The 24,988-nt window shown below is 40.6% G+C and overlaps 1 protein-coding gene across 1 annotated transcript in view; it reads left to right on the top strand.

Annotated features, from left to right (window-relative positions):
* LOC148362063 (unconventional myosin-IXAa-like) overlaps positions 1-24,988 on the top strand; it is a 96,494-nt gene that overhangs the window by 29,389 nt on the left and 42,117 nt on the right. Inside the window, exons 4-14 of the mRNA XM_088339485.1 lie at positions 1,389-1,451; positions 3,453-3,552; positions 5,483-5,539; positions 8,565-8,662; positions 8,728-8,854; positions 10,074-10,163; positions 15,801-15,917; positions 17,910-18,044; positions 19,665-19,786; positions 22,116-22,257; positions 23,566-23,761. Coding sequence (XP_088195611.1) covers positions 1,389-1,451; positions 3,453-3,552; positions 5,483-5,539; positions 8,565-8,662; positions 8,728-8,854; positions 10,074-10,163; positions 15,801-15,917; positions 17,910-18,044; positions 19,665-19,786; positions 22,116-22,257; positions 23,566-23,761 — 1,247 coding nt within the window. The remainder of the gene's footprint in view (positions 1-1,388; positions 1,452-3,452; positions 3,553-5,482; positions 5,540-8,564; positions 8,663-8,727; positions 8,855-10,073; positions 10,164-15,800; positions 15,918-17,909; positions 18,045-19,664; positions 19,787-22,115; positions 22,258-23,565; positions 23,762-24,988) is intronic.

Here is a 24,988-nt window from a genome sequence, read left to right as displayed (position 1 = left end):
GAGTAAGAAACATGCAGCAAGATTATAAACAAAAGCCCAAGTAACTCACTCACTCGAATAACTCAAAAAGTAGCCATTTTGAATGATAATATATTAATATTATTATCATTGGTGATCCCAAGAGCCAAGAAGAAATCCTTTAAAAATAATAATAATAGTTATTTGGAGTAAGAAACAAGCAATAAGATCATAACCAAAGGCCAAGTAGCTCACTCACTCCAATAATTTAAGTAGCTCAAATGAAAAAGTAGCCATTTTGAATAATAATAGATTAATAATATTATCATTAGTGATCCCAAGAGCCAAGAAGAAATCCTTGAAAATAGTAAGAATAGTAATATAGAGTAAAAAACATGCAACAAGATCATAACCAAAGGCCAAGTAACCCACTCACTCGAATAACTCAAGTAGATCAAATGAATGATAACACATTAATACTATTATCATTAGAGATCCCAAGAGCCAAGAAGAAATCCTTGAAAAAAATAATAATAGTTATATGGAGTAAGAAACATGCAACAAGATCATAACCAAAGGCCAAGTAACTCACTCACTCCAATGATTTAAGTAGCTCAAATGAAAAAAGTAGCCATTTTGAATGATAATATATTAATATTATTATCATTAGTGATCCCAAGAGCCAAGAAGAAATCCATAATAAGAATAAAGTACAATTTCTTATAGAAAATGCGACGGTATCATATTCACAGCTCAAGTAACTCAGTAACTCATAACTCGGGTAGCCCAAATGATAGAAGTAGCCATTTTGAATAATAATATATTGATATTAATATTATTAGTTGTCGTACTCCCAAGAGCCAAGAAGAAATCTATAACACTTCTACTACTACTACTACTACTAATAATAATAATAGTTTTATGGAGTAAGAAATATGCAACAAGTTCATAACTGAAGCCCAGGTAACTCCCTAACTCAAGTAGCTCAAATAAAAAAAGTAGCCATTTTGAATCATAATATATTGATATTATCATTTTTCGTGATCCAAGAGCCAAGAAGAAATCCATAATAAGAATAACATAATAATATACACATATTCTTTGTGGTAAAAAACATGTGACAGGATCATAATCAGAGTTCAAGTTACTCAGTAACTCAAATAAGTCAAGTAGCTCAAATGATAAACTAGCAATATCGAATGAGAATTATATATTAATATTATTTTTTTAGGGCTCCCAAGAGCCAAGAAGAAATCCATAATAATCATTATTGTTATTATTATACGGGGTAAGAAACGTGAGACGGGATCAGAGTCGGAGCTCAAGTAACTAAGGTTACTCAAGTAGCTGAACTGGAAAAATATTTCAAAGTACTTTTTGTAGTTTGCTTTTTTTGTAGTTTGCTAGTTCCTACTGTGTTTGCTTTTCAGGGCTTACGTGGAGAAGTATCTCTTGGAGAAATCTCGTCTGGTCTACCAGGAACACAATGAAAGGTAAAACCTCAGTAGCTCGCTCTTCCTGTTTGCACGGGTGCTTGAAATCCTTGAAAATGCTTGGATTTTAATGTGGTGTTTTGAATTTTTGGGTGAAGCGCTTGAAAATGCTTGAAATTGTTTCCGTGTTTCTTGGCAATCTGACTCGAAAGACCACGCAATAAATGAAGAAGGTTTTATTTGAAAATGCGTGAAAATGACGCCGACACGCCTGCTCTGGTGGCTTATCACACCCCCTACTGGTCGCACCCAAGGGGACAGCTCTATTTAGAAATCTGGTTATTTTGGCTTTTTATACATACGATACTTTCTTTCATTTTTTTTGTCTTCTGTCTTGAACTCCATTATCACCCAACAGCTCTAGAACCCATGACGTATTGAAGCTGCGCGTGGATTGTTGAGGCAGAATTCATGTCAGTTTACAGCAGCCCATCGACACAAAAAGATCATAGATAGGAACAGCTCAAAATAGCACAAAGTATGTGCTAGCAGCGAGATAGTGACTTTATTTAAGTCGTGGATGTCAACCTGAAAAACCAACCCTGTTCTTCCCTTGAAGGTACTGGAAAAATGGAAAAATTGGCCACCAAATTTGTGTTCAGGAACTGCCATCCCTGTCTTAGTGATTTAGCTATAGCTAAATTTGATTTTTAAATTTTTTTACTTGGTTTTTCTAATGATATTGTGTTCAGAAACTACTTGCTAATTGAGCTATAGCTAAATTAATGTATTTTTTTGTCGTTTTGTGTTCAGGAACTACCATGTCTAACTTACTGATTGAGGTACAGATAAATTAGATTTTTCCAATTTTAACTGTTTTGTGTTCAGGAACAACTACAATTAACTAAATTGTATTTTTCACATTTTCAATTTTTTTTAAATCGTTTTGTGTTCAGGAACTGCCACCCCTGTTTTAGTGATTGAGCTAAAGCTAAATTTGATTTTCCAATTTTTTAACTTGTTTTTTTAATGATATTGTGTTCAGAAACTACTTGCTGATAGAGCTACAGCTAAATTATTATATTTATTTTTCTTAATCGTTTTGTGTTTAGGAACTACCACATCTAACTTAGTGACTGAGGTACAGCTAAATAAGATTTTTCCTATTTTAATCGTTTGGGTTCAGGAATTACTACATTTAACTAAATTGGATTTTTCACATTTTCCATCTTTTATTTAAAAATCATTTTGTGTTCAGGAACAGCCACCCCTGTCTTAATGATTGAGCTAAAGCTAAATTTGATTTTTTTTTACATGTTTTTTTTAATGACCTTGTATTTAGAAACTACTTGCTGATGGAGCTACAGCTATATATATATATATATATATATATATATATATATATATATATATATATATATATAATTTTATGTTCAGGAACTTCCACGTTTTACTTGGTGACTGAGGTACAGCTAAATAAGATTTTTCCTATTTTAACCGTTTGGCTTCAGGAATTACTACATTTAACTAAATTGGATTTTTCACATTTTCCATCTTTTTTTTTTTTAAATTGTTTTGTGTTCAGGAACTGCTACCCCTGTCTTAATGATTGAGCTAAAGCAAAAAAAAATTTTTTTTAAATGTTTTTTTAATGATCTTGTATTCAGAAACTACTTGCTGATGGAGCTACAGCTATATATATATATATATATATATATATATATATATATATATATATATATATATCATTTTGTGTTCAGGAACTACCACGTTTTACTTGGTGACTGAGGTACAGCTAAATTAGATTTTTCCAATTTTAACCGTTTGGGTTCAGTAATTACTACATTTAACTGAATTCGATTTTTCACATTTTCTACCCATTTTTTTGAATCGTTTTGTGTTCAGGAACTGCCACCCTTGTCTTAGTGATTGAGTTCAAGCAAAATCTGATTTTTCAATTATTTTTATTGTTTTTTTTTAATGATCTTGTGTTCAAAAACGACTTGCTGATTGAGCTACAGCTAGATTAGATTTACATTTTTTGTATCATTTTGCGTTCAGGAACTACCACGTATTTTACTACCTTCTGGCGGGCGCTAGCGAGGAAGAGAGAAAGTCCTTCCACCTGCTCAAGCCTGAGGAGTACCACTACCTCAACCAGGTGAGTGTAGCAGGACACGCCCACGATGAACAGGACACGCCCACGATCACCAGGACACGCCCACGACGAGGCCTTTTTTTTTCTCTTTCTTTCTTCTTTCCTTTTTTCGTTTGACTTCCTTTCCTACTTTCTCTTCTTCTTTCAATCACCATTTTTGGCTTCTCTTTTTTGACCTTCCTGACTTCCTTCTCTCTTTATGTCTTCCTTCCTTTTACTTCCTAGTTCTCTCCTTTTCCTCACTCTCTTCCTTCCTCCATTCCTTCCTTTCTTTTTTCCTTTTTTTCTTCTCTTCCTTTCTTCTCCTTGCTACCTTCTTTCTTTTAATGCTTCTTCCCTCCCTTTCTTTCTTTTTCTATATATTATTTTTTTCTTCTGCCTTCTTTCTTTCTTATTTCCTTACTTTATCTATCCTTTTCTTCTCCATTTTCCTTCTTTGATTCTTCTCATGTAATTCCTTCCTTCTCGTTTTCTCCCTTCTTTCCTTCCATCCTTTTTTCTTTCATTTGTTCTTCTCCTTTCCTACCTTCTCTCTTTTCAGGCTTCCTCTTGGTCCTGACCTTTTCTTTCTATTCCTTTTCTACCTTATTTATTTTTTTACTTATTTTATTTTTTCCTTCCCCTTTCCTTCCATCCTTCCCTTCTTCCATTTTTTTCTCCATCGTCTTCTTTTCTCCTCGTTTTCTTCTTTACAATCGGAGTCCGGCATCGATTTCCTTCACTACCCTTCCCATTTTTTCTCGTCTTTTCTCCTATTTTATTTCCTCCCTCTTTGGCGGTGGCTCCGCCCCCCGACGACCGCATCCCGTTACCATGCGGTGCAGTTTCCACGGCAACGGGAGGAAGGGCGTACTCGGGCTGTCGTGCCGCTCGAGATGATGCACTATTTTCTTCTCCGTGTGGATAACCCTCCCAGCCATTTTATATATATATTTAGTACTTTCTTGATGTCCCATTTCTTTCTCTTACTCTTTCTTTCTCTCTCCCTCTGTCTCCTTCTTTCTCCTTTTCCCTTTCTCTCTTCCTCACTTTCTTTCATCCTATCTTCTTCATTTTCTCTTTCTTTTCTCTTTTGACTTTTCCTTTCTCTTTGTCTTATGATTTTTCTTTTGTTCTTAGGTCCTTTTTCCCGTTCTTTCTTTCGTTCAAAATTTTTCTCTTCCTCTGTACTGTCCCTCTCTTTTTACCTTACACTCTTTCTTTCTTTCTTTCTTTCTTTCTTTCTTTCTTTCTTTCTTTTTTTCTTTCCTTCCCTCTTCCTCTCTCTCTGTCCCTCTCTCTCACTTGCTTTCTTTCCCCCCCTCTCTCTCAATTGCTATTTCTTTTGATCTCTCTCTCTCTCTTTCTGTCTATCTGCTTCTCTCTTTCCCCTTTCTTACTTTATTGATGTCCCATTTCATTTCCTTTCTCCTTACTCTTTCTTTCTCTCCCTCTTTCTTTTTCTCAGTCTCTCTCTTACTTGCTTTCTTTCCCCCTCCCTCTCTCTAACTCTCTCTTTCTCTCTATCTGCTTCTCTCTTTCCCCTTTCTTACTTTCTTGATGTCCCATTTCCTTTCTCTTACTCTTTCTTTCTCTCTCCCTCTGTCTCCTTCTTTCTCTTTACCTTTATCTCTTCCTCACTTTCTTTCATCTTGTGTTCTTTTTCATGTTCTCTTTCTTTTTTCTCTTTTTTTCTCTTTGGACTTTTCCTCTTTCTTTTTTTTCTTTGCTCATTTACTGGTGCCATTTCACTTGGGGTTGAGCTTTTCTATTTATCGTGTTTTTTTTAGGAATATTATTCCATTCGGCTCGTTTTCCGGTTTCTATATTTTGATCTATTGCCGTCAGTCGTACTTCTGTTCCATCCCCATTATCCCCGTTGAATTTGGATATGACACGGCGGCCGTGCGGAGCTAGCAAGATGCTAACGCGCTCTGTGTGCCCTGACTTGCAGATGACAAAGAAAAGGCACAAACTGCACTGGGGGGAAAATGACTATGAGAACGAAGCGGTCAGTATACGAACCGTGTACCTGTGTCTGGCTGCCATGGGACGGGATTTCTTAACCCTTACCCTTAACCCTTAGCCCTTAGTCTTAGCCCTTACCCTTACCCCTAGACTTTTTGAACCACAAAAAGAGAAGCCGAATATAAGGCACGTAAGGGTTAAGGAATGTCTCTGGAAATCTTTCATGTCAGAGCGCTTTTATATTTTGCTTGCACGACCATTTTGGAAGCGCTCTCGCGGCGCTTTTTGATGATGTCATCAGCAGACGTTTTGTGGAGAATGTTCTCGCTAATGCAGAATTTTCACTTCTTTTCCCATTTTGGGCAATTTGGTCCTAAACCTTGTTCATAGCTTGCGTTTGGTTCTCTTTCTCTGACTTTGTTCTTCTTCTCTTTCTTTCCTTTTTTTTGTCTTTCTTTCTCTGTGTCACTTTCTTTCTTCCTCATTTGCTTTTTTTTCACGTTCTTTTTCTCTCATTTTTTTCTTTCTTGTTTTCCCTATATTTGTCTCTTTTTCACACTTTCTTTTTATTTCTCTCTTCTCCAGCTCCTCCTCTCCTTTGTTCACTCCCTTGTTCTCTATTTTCTTCCTCATTTTGTTCTCTTCTATTTTCTTTATTCTCTTTCTTGTTCTCTCTCTTTCTCTCTGTCACTTTTTTAATGTTCTTTCTCACTTTATTTTTTTTTCTCATTTTCTTTCTTTCTTAATATTTCTCTTTCTGTCTTTTTCTCTTTTGTTCTGTCTTTCATTCTTTTTCATTCTCTTACGTTTTCTGTTTTGTTTGCTTGCTCTCACTTTCTCATTCTTTTTCTTATTTTCTCTCTGTGTCTTTTTCTAGCTTCTTTTTTCTTCTCTCAGAATATTTTCTTTCTCTCATTCTCACTTTTTTTTGTCTCTTTTTCATTTCCGCTTTCTCTTCATTTTAAGCTTCCTCCTTCTCTCTTTTGTTTACTATATTGTTCTCTATTTTCTTTTATTCTCTCTTTTGTAGTTTTTTCTTTCTCTCTTGTTCTCTTTTTGTTCTCTCTCTCTATCTTTCTATCTATCATTCCCTCTCAGTCTTTTTGTATCTTTTCTTCAATGTCTCTTTTTCTTTTTCATGTTCTTATTTTCTTCTCTTTTTTTGTTTTTCATTCTTGCTTTTTTTATCTCGCTTTTTCTCATTTTAGTTCTCTTTATTTCTCTCTCCCTTTCTCTCTCTTGCTTCCTCTTTCCCTTCTCTTTGTTTCTCTTTCTCTTTTTCTCCTTTTTTCTTTCTTTAAAGCTTGATTGTTGGCTTGGCTTCATTCATCCGCTTCAACAATGTTTACCCGTTATTGTTTTTATCGATTGGGGAGTTTAGAGAATTGACTTTTCTGAAAAATAGGAATTATGAGTAATTTTGCTCCTAAATCATTTTCAAGATTTTGTATCTCAAAACTTTCTAGATGATCAGATCGTATTTTTCTTACAATGGGAGTTCTAAATGAACCTCCTTCCTTTTTTTAAACGACCTCCCTCTTTCCAAAGCTCCTATTTCCTTTTCATTATATTTGAAAAGTTCAAGAAATCAATTCAGAATTAAATCACCATGAGGTTTCAACATAGGGTCCACGGGCCCTCTGGGAGTCCAACCTGGTTGTCACAAATGGACAATAATAGCTAGAATAATCAGGTTTTCTTCAAGTTGGGGCGTCTTTCGGTTTCATTCATGAACTTGTTACTAATGAGGGAAGTACAGGGTGCGCTGACATCCGCTTGAAGGACTGAAGAACTGAAGTGACATTGGAGTCTGTGTGAAGCCTTCTTCTGAAGTCCTTTAGCTTTCTCTTATTGGCCCACGTCTCCCCGCAAGATAGTGTGCCGGCTCCTCCCATGGATGTGCCAAGGAAGTCCCCTGGGCTTCACAATCTCATCCACGAGCGCATTGATGTCTGGCTTCGCTAAACAACATGGCCTCCACAAGTCCTGTTATGAAAATTCCCTAGACAAAATATGACGCATTTCCAACAGCCTGCCCTGACCTTGTACATTGAACTAAAGCCCACTCGGTGAAAATCTTCATTGCATTAAACTGAGTCAATCGTATAAAATCCTTTATAGTCAAAATGTATAGAATCCTTTATAGCAGGGGTGTCAAACAGGCGGCCCATGGGTCGCCTCTGGCCTGTTAAGGGATTGAATTTGTCTCTCTCTCCCTGTCTCTCTCTGTCTTTCTGTGTGTGTCTTTCTTTTACTCCCCTTTTCTCTCGCACTCTGTCTCTTTCTTTTCACTCTCTGTGTCTCTCTGTCTCTCTTTTTCTCTTTCTTTATTATCCGTCTCGTTCTCTCTCTTTATCTTTTTACCTTATTTTACTCTCTCTTCCTTTTTCCCTTTCTCTTTTCCTCTTTCTCTTTCTCTTGCTTCCCCCTTCTCTCTTTCTCCCCTTCTCACTTACTCTCCTTCTCTTTTCTCTCCTCTCTTTTTCTCTTTCTATTTCTCTTTGGATTTCTTTCTCTCTCGCTCTTTCTTTCCCCTTCTCTCACTATTTCTCTTTTTATCTCTTTTGTTTGCTCTCTCCCTCTCTTTCTTTTTCTTTCTTTGTCCTGCCCTCTCTCCTTTTCCCTCCTTCTTTCTTTTACTTCTTTATCTCTCTTTTTTTTCTCTTGAATCTACTAGTCCGGCCCCTGACAGAATGTTTGTTCTATAGTGTGGCCCCCAAGTAAATATGAGTTTGACACCCCTGCTTTATAGGAAAGATTTGATCCCCAAGGTTTTTTTTAGATTGCTTTTACTGAATTGCAAGTAGTTTGAACGATTTACACCGTGTAGAAGAGGATTCATTTCAGTATTTGAGAAGATTAGGAAAGGAAAAATAATAAAGAAAAGCTGGCACTTTTTAAGAATACTTTGCAAAATCTGAATATGTTGAGAAATCTTCAGAAATTAAAAGTTAAGAAAAAAAATTCAAATAGTGTGATGAGGAGGCGATACTTTAAGTTCAAGAGTAGGAGAAAAAGCAAAAAGGCGAAGCAACTGACGCGGTTTCCGGCGTTTGCCACCTCAGCAGGACTGTTTCGGCGTGGAGGGCGAAGACCTGAAACACGATTTTGAGCGTCTGCAGCTGGCCATGGAGATGGTGGGCTTCCTGCCCGCCACGCGGCAACAGTAAGGACCCTTAACAATCCTCCACGCTCCGTTTCCCCTCCGGTAACACTGTCCTCCCTTTCTAGGATTTTCTCCCTGCTGTCGGCCATCTTGCTGCTGGGCAACATCCGATACAAGAAGAAGACGTATCGGGACGACTCCATCGACATCTGCAACCCCGACGTCCTCCCCGTCGTCTCCGAGCTGCTGGAGGTCTTTATCCCTTGATATAAACGATCCGTGACTCGGTCTTGAAAGCTTTTCTCTCGCTTCTCTAAAATTGTACGCTCTCAGATCACTCCGGGGGTGAAAATTGGTTCGTACGGATGCTTAAAATCCTTGAAATTGCTCAAATCTGATGTCGTGGGGGTTTGTGAAGAAGTTGCCGTTTTCTCAACGCGTTTGCTTAAAAATGACATTGTGTTTGACGTTTTGGACCAACGATTTCTTCTGACATTTTTCTTTAAAATCTTTTTTGACATCGTTCTTGTAGATCTTTTTTACACGATTTTTGTCTTCTGACTTTTTCGTCCGATGTTTTCGCATGACGTATCAAAGGTTTCGTCCGAAGGACTCATCGGATGTTTTTTTCCAGTTTCCTACTATTGTTTTTCCCAGATGTTTTCATCCGACATTTTTGTCCGACTATATTGTTCGAGATTTTTGTGGGACATTTTCTTACCGTATGACGTTATCGTCCAACGTCATTGTCCTACGTTACTCTCCTATGTTACCGTCCTACGTTACCGTCCGATGTTACGTCCTACGTTACCGTCCTACGTTACCGTCTGATGTTATCGTCCGACGTTATCGTCCGACGTTATCGTCCGACATTATCGTCCAACATTATCGTCCGACGTTATTGTCCGACGTTATCGTCTGACGTTATCGTCTGACATTATCGTCTGACGTTATCGTCTGACGTTACCGTTTGACATTTTCTTCTGTCTTTATTGTCCGATGTTTTCGTCCGATGTTATCGTCCGACGTTATCATTTGACGTTATCATTTGACGTTATTGTCCGACGTTATCGTTTGACGTTACCGTAGTCTGTCGTTATTGTCCAACGTTTTTGTCCGTTGTTATTGTCTGACGTTTTCTTCTGTCTTTATTGTCCGATGTTTTCGTTTGACGTTTTTGTTCGATGTTATCGTCCGACGTTACCGTATGACGTTATCGTCCAACGTTATCATGTGACATTATCGTCCGACCTCTTTGTCGACATTTTGGTCCAAACTCTTCATGTGAAACCTTTGCTCAAAACAGTTTTTGTCTCACCTTCTTGAGCGCCATTTTCGTCCTACGATGTTCTCCGACATTTTTGATCAAATCTATTTTCGACGGTTTCCGTCCCGAATCTTCGCCCGCCGTTTCGGCCTCCCGTTCTTCTCCGCCGTTCGTCCTCACCTCGATCTTTTATCCTCCTGGCAGGTGAAAGAGGAAATGCTTCTGGAGGCCTTGACCACCAGGAAGACGGTGACGGTCGGAGAGAAGCTGATCGTGCCCTACAAACTGGCAGAGGTGAAGAAAAAGTTGCTCTTTACCATTCCTCCCGACACCAGAAGTCCTTTTCCGTCACGGCTCGCTAGCTAGCTAACAAACGACACGTATATAGAGACACTGGATTTACGGGATCTGCACGATTGACAGGATGTGCGCTTTGGAAATTTGCTTTCCTTGATTGGAATCTCATCCCATCCTTTTTTTCTCGAATCGAATCACATCTAGTTTTATTCACTTAGTGCAAATCCATCCATGATCTGCACGGCTTATCCTCAGTAGGGTCGCGGGGGTGCTGGAGCCCATTCCGGCTATCCTCGGGCAGTGGGCAAGGGACACCCTCAACTGGTCCCTAGCCAATCACAGACAACCATTCACTCGCTCATTCACACCTAGGGACAATTTGGACCGGCCAAATAACCTGACATGCATGTTTTTGGTTTGGAATGCGGGAGGAAACCCACACAAGCACGGGTAGAACATGCAAACTCCACACAGAAGGTTCCATCTCATGACGTCAGAACTGTGCCGCACGCGCGCTAACCACTGCGCCGCCGTGCTGCACTCCAATCAAATCAAATCTGGCTTTCTTAAGTGGAGTACGGTCCTCTTGAATCCAATGAAATGGAGACTTTCATCTCATGAAATTGTGTTTTCTTCAATCCAATCAATCGAACGACATCAAGTTTTCTTCCATACGCTGAAATCAAATCTGGTTTTCTAAATCGAATCTAGCGTGGAATTCTCGTATCAAATACAATCCAAACAAATCAAATCTAGTTTTCTTGATCAAATCAAATCAAATCTGGTTTTCTTGAATTGAGGACGGTGGTTTTGAATTCAATGAAATCCAATTCAGTGATCTTGAATCTAATCTCATGAAATTGTGTTTTCTTCAATCCAATCCATCAAACGCCAGAATCAAAACTGGTTTTCTTCTTGAGGCATCGTTCCTTTCTGATCTCAATCCCAATCGAAGCCAAAGGCCATTTTTTTCTTTTCTGGTTTAAGTGTATGGAGAAGCCATCGCGTACGCGCGCAAACTCTTCCACTTCCTGTTTCCCGTCTTGCCCCCTCTCCGATTTCGGACCCGGCCCACTCCGGGAGTACTCCGTGACTGGCGGGGATTTTTTTCTTTTTTCTTTTTTTTTTTTGAGGAAGGAAACAAAACACAAACACGGTCCGAACGACCGACGCCCACGAGCGCATATCGGCCGTAAGCTAACAATAGAATTGTGACCCCCCCCCAACCCAATATGGCCCCCTCCAGGCCTGGCAGTCATGTGCTCCTTTCTCAGGAATGTGAAGCCTCCGCTCGAAAATGCGGTCCACACCGCACTGCTTTTTTCTCTCTTCGCTCTGAGTTAAAGCTTTCGAGCTGCATTAACTCGACCGTTCAATCGGCTATATAGAATCAAAGCAGATTGAAAGCGTTGGAGCTGCTTTCGCTCAAGACTTAAACCGTTAGGCTATTCAAAGCGGCATTAACTCAGGAGTTAAAGCCACTCGAAGCTGCATTAAGTCAACCGTACAATCGACTATATAGAGTTAAAGCGGCTTGAAAACGTTGGAGCTGCTTTCGCTCATGAGTTAAACTGTCAGACTCTTCAAAGCTGCATTAACTCAGGAGTTAAAGCTGCTCAAAGCTGCATTAACTCAGGAGTTCAAGCCACTCAAGCTGTATTCGCTCAGGAGTTAAAGCCACTCAAAGCTACATTAACTCAGGAGATAAAGCCGCTCAAAGCTGCATTAAGTCAACTGCTAACGCGATAAGTCAAAGCGCCTTTAAGCTTAGGATCTGCTTCCACTTAGGAGTTAAACAGCTTGAACTGTACAATTAATCAGCTTTAATGCTTTCGCTCAAGAGTTAAACCGTTAGACTCTTCAAAACTGCATTAACTCAGGAGTTCAAGCCGCTCAAAGCTGTATTAAGTCAACCGTTCAATCGGCTATATAGAGTTAAAGTGGCTTGAAAGTGTGGGACCTGCTTTCGCTCAAGGGTTTAACTGTTTGACCCTTCAAAGCTGCATTAACTCAGGAGTTCAAGCCACTCAAAGATGCATTAACTCAACCGGTCAAATAGGTGCCATTTTTATTTGACTACAACTAAAATAAATACAATTTTAATCATTGTTGTTTTTACTTGGAAAAAAATATTTATCAATTTAAAATATAAGCAAAATCCTCCCTCAATGGGAATGCTTTAATTATTATTAATAATTGTAATAGTACTATTAGTAATATACACACCATTTTAAAAGTTTTGCAAATTTTTTTAAATGTGCTAAATAGTTCTTCAAATAAAGCATGCAATCATAATAAAAAATAGAAAAAATGTGACATTAAAATATTTAAAGATAATTTTTAATGAGATAATTTTTTGAAATAAATCCTAAAAAAATGAATATTTTTATGAAAATGTCAACATTTTTATTCCCTAGAAATTGTAGAAAAAAAGCCAAGAACCAGAACAGGATCAGGACCCAAACGCGTGACATTCTCACACAAGCCTTTTATTTTATGGGAAATGGAGAGTCTTGCACGTTAGGCAGCGGTCTGGCGTGGGAAGACAGGAAGCCAGAGGCTGACGAGGTCGATACCGATTGCATGAGTTGATATCGGACAGATGGGGTTGAGACAGGACAGGACAGGACAGGACAGACAAGATAGATAACGAATTAGGATATCGAAAATAAACAGGAGAAACTAGATGGGAACAAAAACTGGAGAAAATAACAGGACCAAAAAAGACGGAAACAAAACTTGAACCTAAAATTAAACAGGACAAAAATAAACGGGAACAATACCGGACTGGAAAATACCAACAGGAAAACAGGACTGAGTCAGAACCCATATCTTGCAGGGCAGACGTTCATTGAGGGACTGACAAAGGAAGAGCACTGAGCTTAAATAGACGGAAACCTAAACTGTTAACGAGCCGCAGCTGGCGCTAAACGGGCGGGGCCAATTGGGCACCATGGCAACGGTGACATCTATTAAAATAAAATGATATGTTTTACGTTTCATTCGTTAAAATATGAAAAATAATTAACAAAAATACAGAGAGAAGAGAAAAACGAATATAGAGAAGACAAAGAAGCAAATAGAGAAAGAAAGAGACAACTCGAAAACAAGTAAATCCATCTTTTTTGACAATATTTATTGCCTCCTCATCAGTTCTAACAATACCTCATGAATTTTACATTTTTAGATTCAACTGCTAAACCTAAAATGTTTTGAAAAAAAATCAGAATCCCGTTTCGGGAAGCAGACATTTTTCCATTACTTTTTATAAAAAATGACAGTGCAGGTGGTCTGGGCTAGAGATGACAAATCACATCTCAGTTTCAAAAACAGGCAAACGGTTCCATTTAATCAGGAGAAAGGGAGAGAGGGAATAAAAAAGAGACTGAAAGGGAGAAAAGAGAGAGAAGAGAGAGAGAGGGTAAAAGAGAAAGAGAAAGAGAAAAAAAGAGAAAAAGTAGTTTACAATAATCTGTGGTATGTGAGACTCCTTGTGATTAAGGGTGTCACAAATAAACAAGACATTCGGCTATATTTTTCTCCCTTTACTCAAGGAAGAAATAAAAGAAGGGGAATATGATTTCCCTTCTTTCATTCTTAGGATCTGCTGAGTTCCCTTGAAACAGCTTTTGGATTTTTCCTTCTGAATGATTTATTCTTATTCATCCCCTTCTTGCGTAACTTCGGCTGAAGCGAGCCCCCGGAAATAACTTCATCAATAATTCAAAACTCGATTCGTCTGAATCGAAAATATTCCTTGACTCAGCAGACCTCCCACAGTTCCTGTCGAAATGGCCCTAAAACGCCATTTTGAGAAATCAATGGATTTCTCCTCTCCAACCATTTGTGTCAGGACCAGAACGGAGACAGAACCCACTTGCGTGACGTTTTTTCACAAGTTTTATTAGAAGAAAGGGAAAGGGTTGCAGCACGGTGGCGCAGTGGTTAGTTCTGAGGTCATGAGATCCAACCTCCTGTGCGGAGTTTGCATGTTCTCCCCGTGCTTGCGTGGGTTTCCTCCGGGCACTCCGGTTTCCTCCCACGTTCCAAAAACATGCATGTTAGGTGAATTAGCCGTCCCTAGGTGAGTTGTCTGTCTCTATGTGCCCTGGCAAGCAGTTGAGGGTGTCCCCTGCCCACTGCCCCAAGATAGCTGCGATGAGCTCCAGCACCCTCGTGACCCTACTGAGGATAAGCGGTGCAGATAATGGATGGAAAGGGTTGCGCCCAGGATCCGGTGATCGCTGGTCGCTCTGAAAGCAAAAGTGGATCTTCCATGGCGAGCGATGCCGGTGTCGGGAACGGAAAAACGGGTCAGTCGCCGGGAAAGGAGAGCAAAAACGTGGTCGGGCTCGGAAGCGAGTCGAAAGCCAGGAGAGGAGAGTGGACGTGGTCGGGGACAAAAGAGATTGAAAGCCGGGACGGGAGAGCAGGCGTGGTCAGGATCAAAAACAGGTGGAAGCCGGGGGACAGATGGGAGCAAAAACAGGCGGGAGTCAGGGTCGAAAAAAATCTTGCTTAGAGTAAACTGAGGTTCGCAGACGGACTGACCACAGGTGACAGATTGGAGTGGGATTAAATAGGAACAGGGAGCCAATCAGAGCTCGCGGGAGACAGCGCCAAAGGAGTGAATGAAACGACTACTATGTTGTATCATACCTCCTCGAGTTTAACTTTACTATCTTAATAAATTAGCGATGTGATGGCGGTGTCGGAAACGGAAAAAAACGGGTCAGACAGGAGAGCAAAAAGGTGGTCGGATCAGCAACAAGTCGAAAGCCAGGAGAGTGGACGTGGTCGGGGACAAGAGAGGTCGAAAGCCGGGACGGGAGAGTAGACATGGTCAGGATCAATAAACTGGTTGAAGCCAGGGACAAATGGGAGCAAAAACAAGACAGGCCGTGAGTCAAAAAAGGCAATCCACAGAGGTTTGAAAACGGACTGACAACAGGGGATTGACAGGACTAGGAGTGTAGACGTGGTCGGGGACAAAAAGAGGTCGAAAGCCGAGACGGGAGAGTAGATGTGGTCAGGATCAAAAGCAGGGTGAAGCTGGGGGACAGACTGGAGCAAAGACAGGTGGGAGTGGCAAAAGCATGCCTAGAGTACACTGAGGTTCGCAGACGGACTGACCACAGGTGACAGACGTTGGAATTGAAAAAAACAAAAGTGAATAATGTACCCCTTCAGCAACACACAAAGAGATTGATAAAAAACAGCATGACATTTATAGTATTAAAAAATCTTTTTAAAAAAGGTGAATTCAATAAAATCACATGAATAGTGTTTTAGATGATTTATGAGCAGTTTTTTTTTACCTTTTCATGGCAAATCACGCATAAGCTCGGCTCTCACACAGGAGGCACGGGAGAGGAAAACAACCCAAGGAGATCTGCGTTCATAAAGTTGAAATGTAATATTTATTCGAGGTACTTTGACAGAATTATGTGTCACGTTTGTCCAGAAATCAAAAATAGATTTCCCTCCTCCATCTTTTTCAATTTGTAAACATTTTGGGAAAAGCCTCAGGGGGCCACTCCCTTTCGCTAAAGCGCCGCATGCAGAACAAGAGCCGCGGGTTGCCGACCCTCCCGATAATTGAAGTAACCGACAGGATGTAAAAATTGTTTGCAGGCGGGGACGGTCCGGGACTCCATGGCCAAATCCTTGTACAGCGCCCTCTTCGATTGGATCGTCTTCCGGGCCAATCACGCTCTGCTCAACAACAAGGACCTGGAGGATAATTCCAAGGTGAGATGTCAAGGTCAAGGACACCCCCACCCCGGCCCCTTTCCTAGGAAATCCTGAAGCAGATGGCGTCCCGTTCCCCGTCAGCTCACGTTACCGTTTGGTTTTCCCTTGGCTTTGACGTATCTTCTTCCAGGGGGGTTCGGGGGGTCGATGCACCTCTTATTGATCTTGCCTTCTACTGTGCACTCAGGACTTTTTCCCGTGAAATGCAGGGTTTGTACGGGTGCTCGAAACCCTTGAGAATGCTTGAATTTTTAGGTTGTGTTTTCAAGGACAGGAAAATGCTTACATTCGAGGTGAAGTGCTTGAAAATGCTTGGAATTGTTGCCACTGACTCTATAGACCATGCAATACATGAAAAAAAAATGTTTAAACTGCGTAAAATGACAGTGGCAAACCTGCTGGTGGCTTGTCTTAATGGCATTGTCATGTGAAGCATGACTGCCCCCTACAGGTCGCACCCAAGAGGACAGCTCTATTTCTATCACTGAAAAGAGCCGACGATTTCGGCTCTTCAGATATATTATCAAGATTAATGATAATAAAACATTATACACTGAATTATTCAGTCATTTGTGAATAAAAATTAAAATATTCACCGATTTACAAAAAGAAAAATCATAAAATATATAAAACAACTCGAGCTTCTTACGCAACAGATTTAAAGTCAAACAACTGTCAAGAACCCAAACAGGATCAGGACCCAAACGCGTGACATCCTCACATAAGCATTTTATTTTACGGGAAACGGGGAGTCACGCACGTTAGACGGCGGTCTGGCGTGGGAAGACAGGAAGCCAGAAACGAGATCGATTCCAATTGCCTGAGCAGTTATTGGACAGATAGGGTCGATACGGGACAGACAGGATTGCTAATGAAATGGGATATTGAAGTAAACAGGACAAACTAGACGGGAACAAAACCGGAAACCGATATTAAACAACGGGACGGACAGGATTGATATCAAAACAGGATATCGAAATTAAACAGGACAAACGAGACGGGAACGAAACCGGAAACCAATATTAAGCAACGGGACGGACAGGATAGATCGTAAAACAGGATATGGAAAATAAACAAGACAAACGAGACGGGAACGAAACTGGAACTTGATATTAAACAGGACAAAAATAAACGGGAACAATACCGACTGGAAAAATGAGAGCACTGAGCTTAAAGTAGACAGAAAGCCAATCGGGTGCCACACATGCGGGGCCAATTGGGCGCCATGGCAATCGTGACAACAACAACAACAACACAAAATCCCCGAAAATTCAAAACAATCAAATCAAAATGAAATATATTACACTTTAGTGCTACAAATAAATCATAAAATGCATAAAAATAACTGTTTACAATTTAATTTTGATCGATTTAGCGGGGGTCTTGTTTTCAAGTGAGGGTAGGATGGAGCGGGAGAAAGGGCGAGGAGCAGCATCTACAGTTTGTTCTGTGGGTTTTTATTACTAAGTGTCCCAACTGTAAACCTAAATTGTTTAATGAGCTTCCATCTAAAGTATTCTGTCGATGTGACGCCTCGACTTTAAACTGTAGTAGGGAGTATGCTCCTGGACCGTCGGGGTCTTGTTCACGAGTGAGGTTTGGATGGAGCGGGAGAGTGGTGGAGGTGCAGCATCTACAGTTTGTTCTATGGGTTTTCATTAGTAAGTGTCCCGACAGTGAACATAAATTGTTTAATGAGCTTCCATCTAAAGGATTCCGTCAGTGTGACCCCTCGACTTTAAACTGTAGTAGGGAGTATGCTCCTGGACCGTCGGGGTCTTGTTCACGAGTGAGGTTTGGATGGAGCGGGAGAGTGGTGGAGGTGCAGCATCTACAGTTTGTTCTATGGGTTTTCATCAGTAAGTGTCCCAGTTATGGAACGCTTCAGAGATTTCCATTTGTACTCGTGAACAGGGCCGTGTACGGCTCTGGAACCGTGGGTTTCGGACCCCTGTTTTGAAAGAAATCCATGTCCCTTTCTCCTTTCAGACGCTCTCCATCGGCGTCTTGGACATTTTCGGTTTCGAGGACTACGAGAACAACAGCTTCGAGCAGTTCTGCATCAACTTTGCCAACGAGCGCCTGCAGCATTACTTCAACCGACACGTCTTCAAGCTGGAGCAGGTGACCTCTGACTATCCTGCTGGCAGTTTTTTTCTCGTTCTTCTCATAACACCGCTAATACTGCAACTTAGACCTGGTTTTGTCGGGTCTAAAGTCCCTCAAATTCCCCCAACGTGGCGTCCTAGACATGCCCTGGCATATTGTGATGAAAAATGGAAGACGACAGCTTCCTGTTCCATTTCCCTCCCATTTTTTGCATCTTATCTCAGGGTTGGTACGAGTGCTTGAAATCCGGGGACAAGCTTGAAATTCAAATGTTGTCGAGGTCAGGAAACGACTTGACTTTTGGGTAAAGTGCCGTAAAACGCTTAAAATTCTTCCCTTGTTTCTCGGCACTCTCACACGAAAGACATGTGGGGGCGACATTGGATCAGGAGGGTAAGGTGCTCGTCTCAGGATCAAGAGGTCACAGGTTCGATTCCCGGCTCCTCCGAGTTATATGTCAAAGTGTCCTTGGGCAAGACACTGAATCCCTGATGCCCCCGATAGCAGGTAGTTGCCTTGCATGGCTGACGGCGCTATCGGTTAGTTAGTGTGTAAAAGGGAAAAGTGTGAAGCACATTGTAAAGCGCTTTGGGAGGTCTTCATTGACTTGAACGCGCTAGAGAAATGCAGAACATTTACATGTGCAGGCCGCGTGATTTTCTTTTAATTGGGAGGAGGGAATTCCCCCGATGGTAAAACTCACCTCATTTGTTGCGCTGAATCTGGCCAAATAGCTGACTAAACCACTAACGCACGAGTGGGGTTGGATACATGTTCAAATGATTTGTCTCCATGTAAAAAATGAAGTTGAAAATGAAGCGTTTACCAAATTGTTCGAATGAGTTATCTGACTCCATGAACCAAACACAAACTTCATTCTCCTAACAATGCATGCTCATTTCTTAATGGGAAAATGAACGAAGACAGCCGGCATTTTCACACGGGGACAGATTTCTTTTCTGAAAGAATTTAACTAAGGTAATTCCATCGAATTTAGCCGAATTATCGTCGAATTAGTCTAATTAGTCTTCGTCTACCTCTCATTCTTCGATCTGATCTCTTGTCTCTGCTTCCGTCTTCTGTCCACGTCTTTTCAAAAGCCGGCGCGTCGGCCACCCCTCATGGGTCGGGTCGGGTGCCGGCCTCACCACCTCCTCGCCGAAAGGCGCCGCCACGTCTGAAAAACTCACAACAAGAAAGCTTATCAGCCAAACCATGTCTCCTTTCCCGCGTCACAGGCTCCTCCGGCGTCAGCCCTTGTCCCCTTTCTTGCTGTTTTTCTGTAAACATCATTCTTGTCTAGGCTACAATGACCTCGCCCCACAGCTCAGCCAGTGAATATCTTTTGTATTTAAATGTCATTTGTATTTGATGGTAAAAATCCCTTATAGTCAAAAATATATAAAAAAATACAATCCTTCTACAGCTATATAAGCAGAGATTTTTTTACATATAATTTACGCGTATAGTTAAGATCCACAAATACTTTGGCAATTTACTCCAGACCTAAAAATAATATGACATGATTGTATGTAAATCGCAGATATATTTGTGGATTTTCTTCTTTTGATGGTCCTGGGAAAAAAAATGGGACATTTGTCCTTAAAAGAACGGCAATATGGTTCCTGTTTTTAGGAGGAGTACCGATCGGAAGGCATCAGCTGGAACACCATCGACTACATGGACAACAGCAGTTGCATCAACCTGATCAGCAAGAAAGCCACCGCGCTCTTCCACCTGCTGGACGAGGAGTGCAAGTACGCCCTCCGCCCGACCAATCCTTTCTGTCCTTTTTGGCCCAATTGGGTTATTGTCTTCCGAGCAGATTTTTCCTCTTAAATGTACTTTTGGCTCAAATTGGTCATACTTTTTGGCCTTCTCTGGCCAAATTTGGTCAGTTTTGTGTCTTTTTGCAACAAATTTTGATCATTTTTTGTGTCCTCTTGTTTTTTGTCATTTTTAGTCAAATTTGGTCATCCTTTGTGTCCTTTTTGTCCAAATTATTGATCCTTTTTGTCTCTCTTTGGCAAATTTTGTCATCCTTCATGTAGTTTTTAGCCAAATTTGTCCTCTTATAGACTAATGTACTCACCTTTTTTTTATCATTATTGGGCTGAATATGGTCATCTTTTGCGTCCATCTCATCTCATCTCATCTCATTAGCTGCACCGCTTATCCTCAGTAGGGTCGCGGGGGTGCTGGAGCGCATCTCAGCAATCATCGGGCAGTGGGCAGGGGACACCCTGAACCGGTTGCCAGCCAATCGCAGGGCACACAGGGACAGACAACTCGCTCGCTCATTCACACCTAGGGACAATTTGGACCGGCCGATTCACCAGAAATGCATGTTTTTGGAATGTGGGAGGAAACCGGAGTGCCTGGAGGAAACCCACGCAAGCACGGGGAGAACATACAAACTCCGCGCAGGAATTCTGGAGCTGGAGTTGAACCCACGCAGGAGGTTCCCGTGACATGAACTGTGCCGCATATGCGCTAACCACTGCGCCGCCGTGCAGCCCCTTTTGCGTCCATTTAGTCCAAATTAATGATCCTTTTTGTCTCTCTTTGGCAAATTTTGTCATCCTTCATGTATTTTTTAGCCAAATTTGGTCATCCATTGTGTCCTTTTTCAGCCAATATTGATTATCTTTCTTTGGCCAAATGTGGTCCTCTTTTGTGTCCTTTTTGTCCAAATTGATGATCCTTTCTTGTCTTCAGAGCAGATTTGATCTTCGTTTATTCTACTTTTGGCTAAAAGTGGTCATACTTTTTGTCCTTCTCTGGCCAAATTTGGTCTGTTTTGTGTCTTTTTGCAACAAATTTTGATCATTTTTGTTGTCCTCTTTGGCCAAATATGGTCATCTTTCGTGTCCTTTTTGTCCAAATTGATTATCCTTTCTTGTCTTTTGAGTGGATTTGGTCCTCGTTTATTCTACTTTTGGCGAAATTTGGTCATACTTTTTGTCCTTCTCTGGCCAAATTTCGTCATGTTTTGTGTCCTTTTGCAACAAATTTTGTGTTCTCTTTGGCCAAACTTGGTCATGATTTTTGTCATTTTTGGCCAAGGCTGGTTAGTTTTTGTGTCCTTTTTGTAAAAATTGATAATCCTTTTAGTCTTTTTGGCAAATTCCATCACCCTTCATGTAGTTTTTAGCCAAATGTGGTCATCCGTGTCCTTTTTCATCCAATTTTGATTATCTTTCTTTGGCCAAATTTGGTCATCTTTTGTGTCCTTTTTGTCCAAATGGATTATCCTTTTTGTGTCTCTTTGGAAAATTTGTCATCCTTCATGTATTTTTTTTAGCCAAATGTTGTCATCCCTTGTGTCCTTTTCCAGCCAATTTTGGCCAAATTTGGTCATCTTTAGTGTCCTTTTAGTTCAAATTGATTATCATTTTTGTCTCTCTTTGGCTACATTTGGTCATCCTTTGTGTCCTTTTACAGCCAATTTTGGTCATCCTTCTTTGGCCAAATTTGGTCATCTTTTATGTCCTTTTAGTCCAAATTGATTATCCTTTTTGTCTCTCTTTGGCAACTTTTGTCATTCTTCATGTATTTTTTAGCCAAATGTGGTCATCCTTTGTGTCCTTTTTGTCCAAATGGATAATCCTTTTATAGTTTTTTTGGCAAATTTTGTCATCCTTCATGTATTTTTTCGTCAAATCTCGTCATCCCTTGTGTCCTTTTCAGCCAAATTTGATTATCTATCTTTGGCCAAATTTGGTCATCTTTTTTGTCCTTTTTGTACAAATTAATGATCCTTTTTGTCTCTCTTTGGCAAATTTTGTCATCCTTCATGTATTTTTTTAGCCAAATTTGTCCTCTTATAGACAAATGTACTCACCTTTTTTATCATTCTTGGGCCAAATTTGGTTATTATCATTTTCCCTTTGGGGCAGATTTGGTCATCCTTTTTGGCCAAATTTGGTTTTCCATTTGTTGCAATTATAGTCATCATTTTTTTTGTATTTTTCGGCAAAAGTCGCATTTGAGCATATATTTGGTCACCCTTTGTGTCTTTTTTGTTTTTGGTGACGTTTCTTGTTGTTTTTTTGTCCTAAACGATATTTTTTTGTGGTGCGTCAGTTTCCCTCAGGCGAGCAATCAGACCTTGCTGGACAAGTTCAAGCGTCAGCACGAGGGAAACGGCTTCATGGAGTTCCCTGCCGTCATGGAGCCCGCCTTCATCATCAAACACTACGCCGGCAAGGTCAAATACAGAGTCAAGGTGACCTTCATTTCTTTTTTGCCTCCAAAAATTTACAAAGTATAAGTCGCCTTTCGGGAAAACGGATTAGATCAAATCCAACGCCAAAAACATGCCGTTTCAAATGAAATAGAGGGAAACAGGTTGAATATCATATCGTTTATGATGTAACTGTCACGAGGCGGACGGAGGCAGGAAAGGAGAAAGAACTCAATTGCGTTGACGATCAAAACTTTTATTTAGTAAAATAAAAGTCGTCCAAAACTCAGGGACAAGACGGAACAAACAGGCTTTAACTAAAAACGTGCAAACACAGGTTTCTTCCGACTCAAACGAAACAGGACAGAGCAAAACAGAACGGCAGATGCAGACAGAAAATGCAATGAGCCAGCACCCGCAAAACCCACAACCCACCCTCAAGTAGCACACACGCAAATTAGCTGATCTACTGCAGCCGTGCCCAGGGGGCGGGGCCAGCCGGTCGCCACGGCGACCATGCTGGACATGACAGTAACGTTACGTGATTAACACCACGATTCATTTCAGTCTACTCAACCCAATAAAACAACGTTTTAGTGTATGCAAAATCATCTGTCGTCGAGTTAGTAGGATAGATAGATAGATGGATGGATGGATACATAGATAACTGGATACTTTATTTGTAGAACAATTTGTAGATAAACATCAATTGATGAATGAAAGTCAATATGGTTTTAGAGCAAACAGATCAGCAACAATGGCTATTATTGATGCGGTAGAAGAAATCACTCATGGCATAGAAAAAGAGAGATACGCAGTCGGGGTATTTATTGACTTCAAAATAGCATTTGATACCATTAATCATAATATACTATTCAAAAAACTGGAAAGATCATCGGGGGCGTGGCTTTGCCACGGATTCAAAGTTATTTGACGGGAAGGAAGCAATATGTGAAAATGGAAGAGTTGTCATCTGAATACTTGGGACATCTGTTGTGGAGTACCACAGGGTTCTATCCCGGGTCCAAAGTTATTTCATTTATATATGAACCATATTTTTAATGTTTCAAAACTATTGAAAATAGTCATATTTGCAGACGACACTAACATTTTCTATTCAAATGATAACTATATTGATTTGGTAACCTGTATTCATCGTGAACTAATTCACCTAAAAGTATGGATGGATATAAATAAATGATCTTCAAATTTAAATAAAACCAAAGTCATATTCTTTGTTAATGGCAAGATTTAGAAGTAAAAATGGATGGTGCAGCAATAGACGCTGTATCAGAAATTCAGTTTTTTCATAATAGACAAGAAATTAATATTTGTATGCGTTTTTTCCAGGATTTCCGCGAAAAGAACACGGACCACATGCGCCCGGACGTGGTGGCCTTGCTCAAGAGCAGCAAGAAGGCCTTCATCTGCAACCTGATGGGAATCGACCCGGTGGCCACCTTCCGCTGGGCCGTGCTGCGCGCCTACTTCAGGGCCCTGGTGGCTTTCCGGGAAGCCGGGCGCCGCCGCTCCTTCCGTAAATCAGGTGAGCTTTTATTCGAGTTTTGTTTTCCGGGGTTCGTTATTCACCGGATTGGTTAGGAAGGAGTCATTTCGTAGGTTATGCAGGAGAAAACATCAATTAGATTTTTAGAGAGGACGTCGTATAAATATACGCAGAGACAGAAATATGGCAGAAAGGGAACGTACTTTTTTGCATTCATTCAGCAACTGTTAAAACAATTTAAGCTCTTGACGCACCGGACCGATTTAAAGTCAAACAACGACACAAAATCCCCGATAATGAATTAATGATACGATGCAAAATAAATCACTACTTACAATTCTATTTGAACCAATTTAGACACAGATCCTCTGAAAAACACGCAAAAATCTAAATCAAAGTAAGTGAAAAAAAAGTAAAAGATCAGTAGTCTAAGATTGAATGCACTCTGCTTCGGAGCAATGGATATCATTTAAATGAGTCCAAATTTGGCTCATTTTTCTGCTCAATATACATTGAAATCCATTATCACCCAACCCCTGTAGAGCCCTTCCCGTCTTTGTCAACAAGTGTCATGTTTTGAAGCTGCGTGCATCGTTGAGGCAGAATTCATATCAGTTTATAGCAGGGGTGTCGAACTCATTTGAACTCGGGGGCCACACAATAGAACAAACACTCTGTCGGGGGCCGGACGAGTAGATTAAAGAGAAAGAAAAAGAGAGATAAAGAGGGAGGGAAAAGGAGAGAGGGTGGGACAAAGAAAGAGAGAGGGAGAGAGCGTGAGAAACAAAAGATAAAAAGTTGTGAGAGAGGGGGAAAAGAAAGGGAGAGGAAGAAAGAAATCCAAAGAGAAATAGAAAGACAGAAGGAGAGAAAAGAGAAAAGAGTGCGCGAAGGGAAGGAAGAGAGAAAGAGAAAAGGAAAAAAGGAAGTTAGAGCAAAAGAAGTTAACAAGACACAGAGAGAGAAAGAGACAAAGAGCAACAAAGAAAGACAAAAAGAGAGACACGGAGAGAGGAAAAGACAGAGACAGACAGTGGGAGACAAGGGGTGGAAAAGGAAGAGAGAGCAAGAGAGAGAGAGAGAGAGAGAGAGAGAAAGAAATACAAGTACAGTGTCTTTGTTCGAGGCACCTTTCTTTGGCAACATCAAGTGGACCTATTTCAACCTGCAGCTCGTTTTTCTCTTGCGCTTCTCTGAGTGTTGTCTCGTGGGCCGGATTCAATCCCTTAGCGGGCCTGATCTGGCCCGCGGGCCGCCCCGTTTAAC

Source organism: Urocampus carinirostris, chromosome 7 (assembly GCF_059441175.1).
Source record: "Urocampus carinirostris isolate Australia breed hairy pipefish chromosome 7, RoL_Ucar_1.0, whole genome shotgun sequence".
Taxonomy (NCBI): Eukaryota; Metazoa; Chordata; class Actinopteri; order Syngnathiformes; family Syngnathidae; genus Urocampus; species Urocampus carinirostris.
The sequence above is the reverse complement of the archived record's forward strand: the minus strand, read 5'-3'. Positions and strand labels throughout refer to the sequence as shown.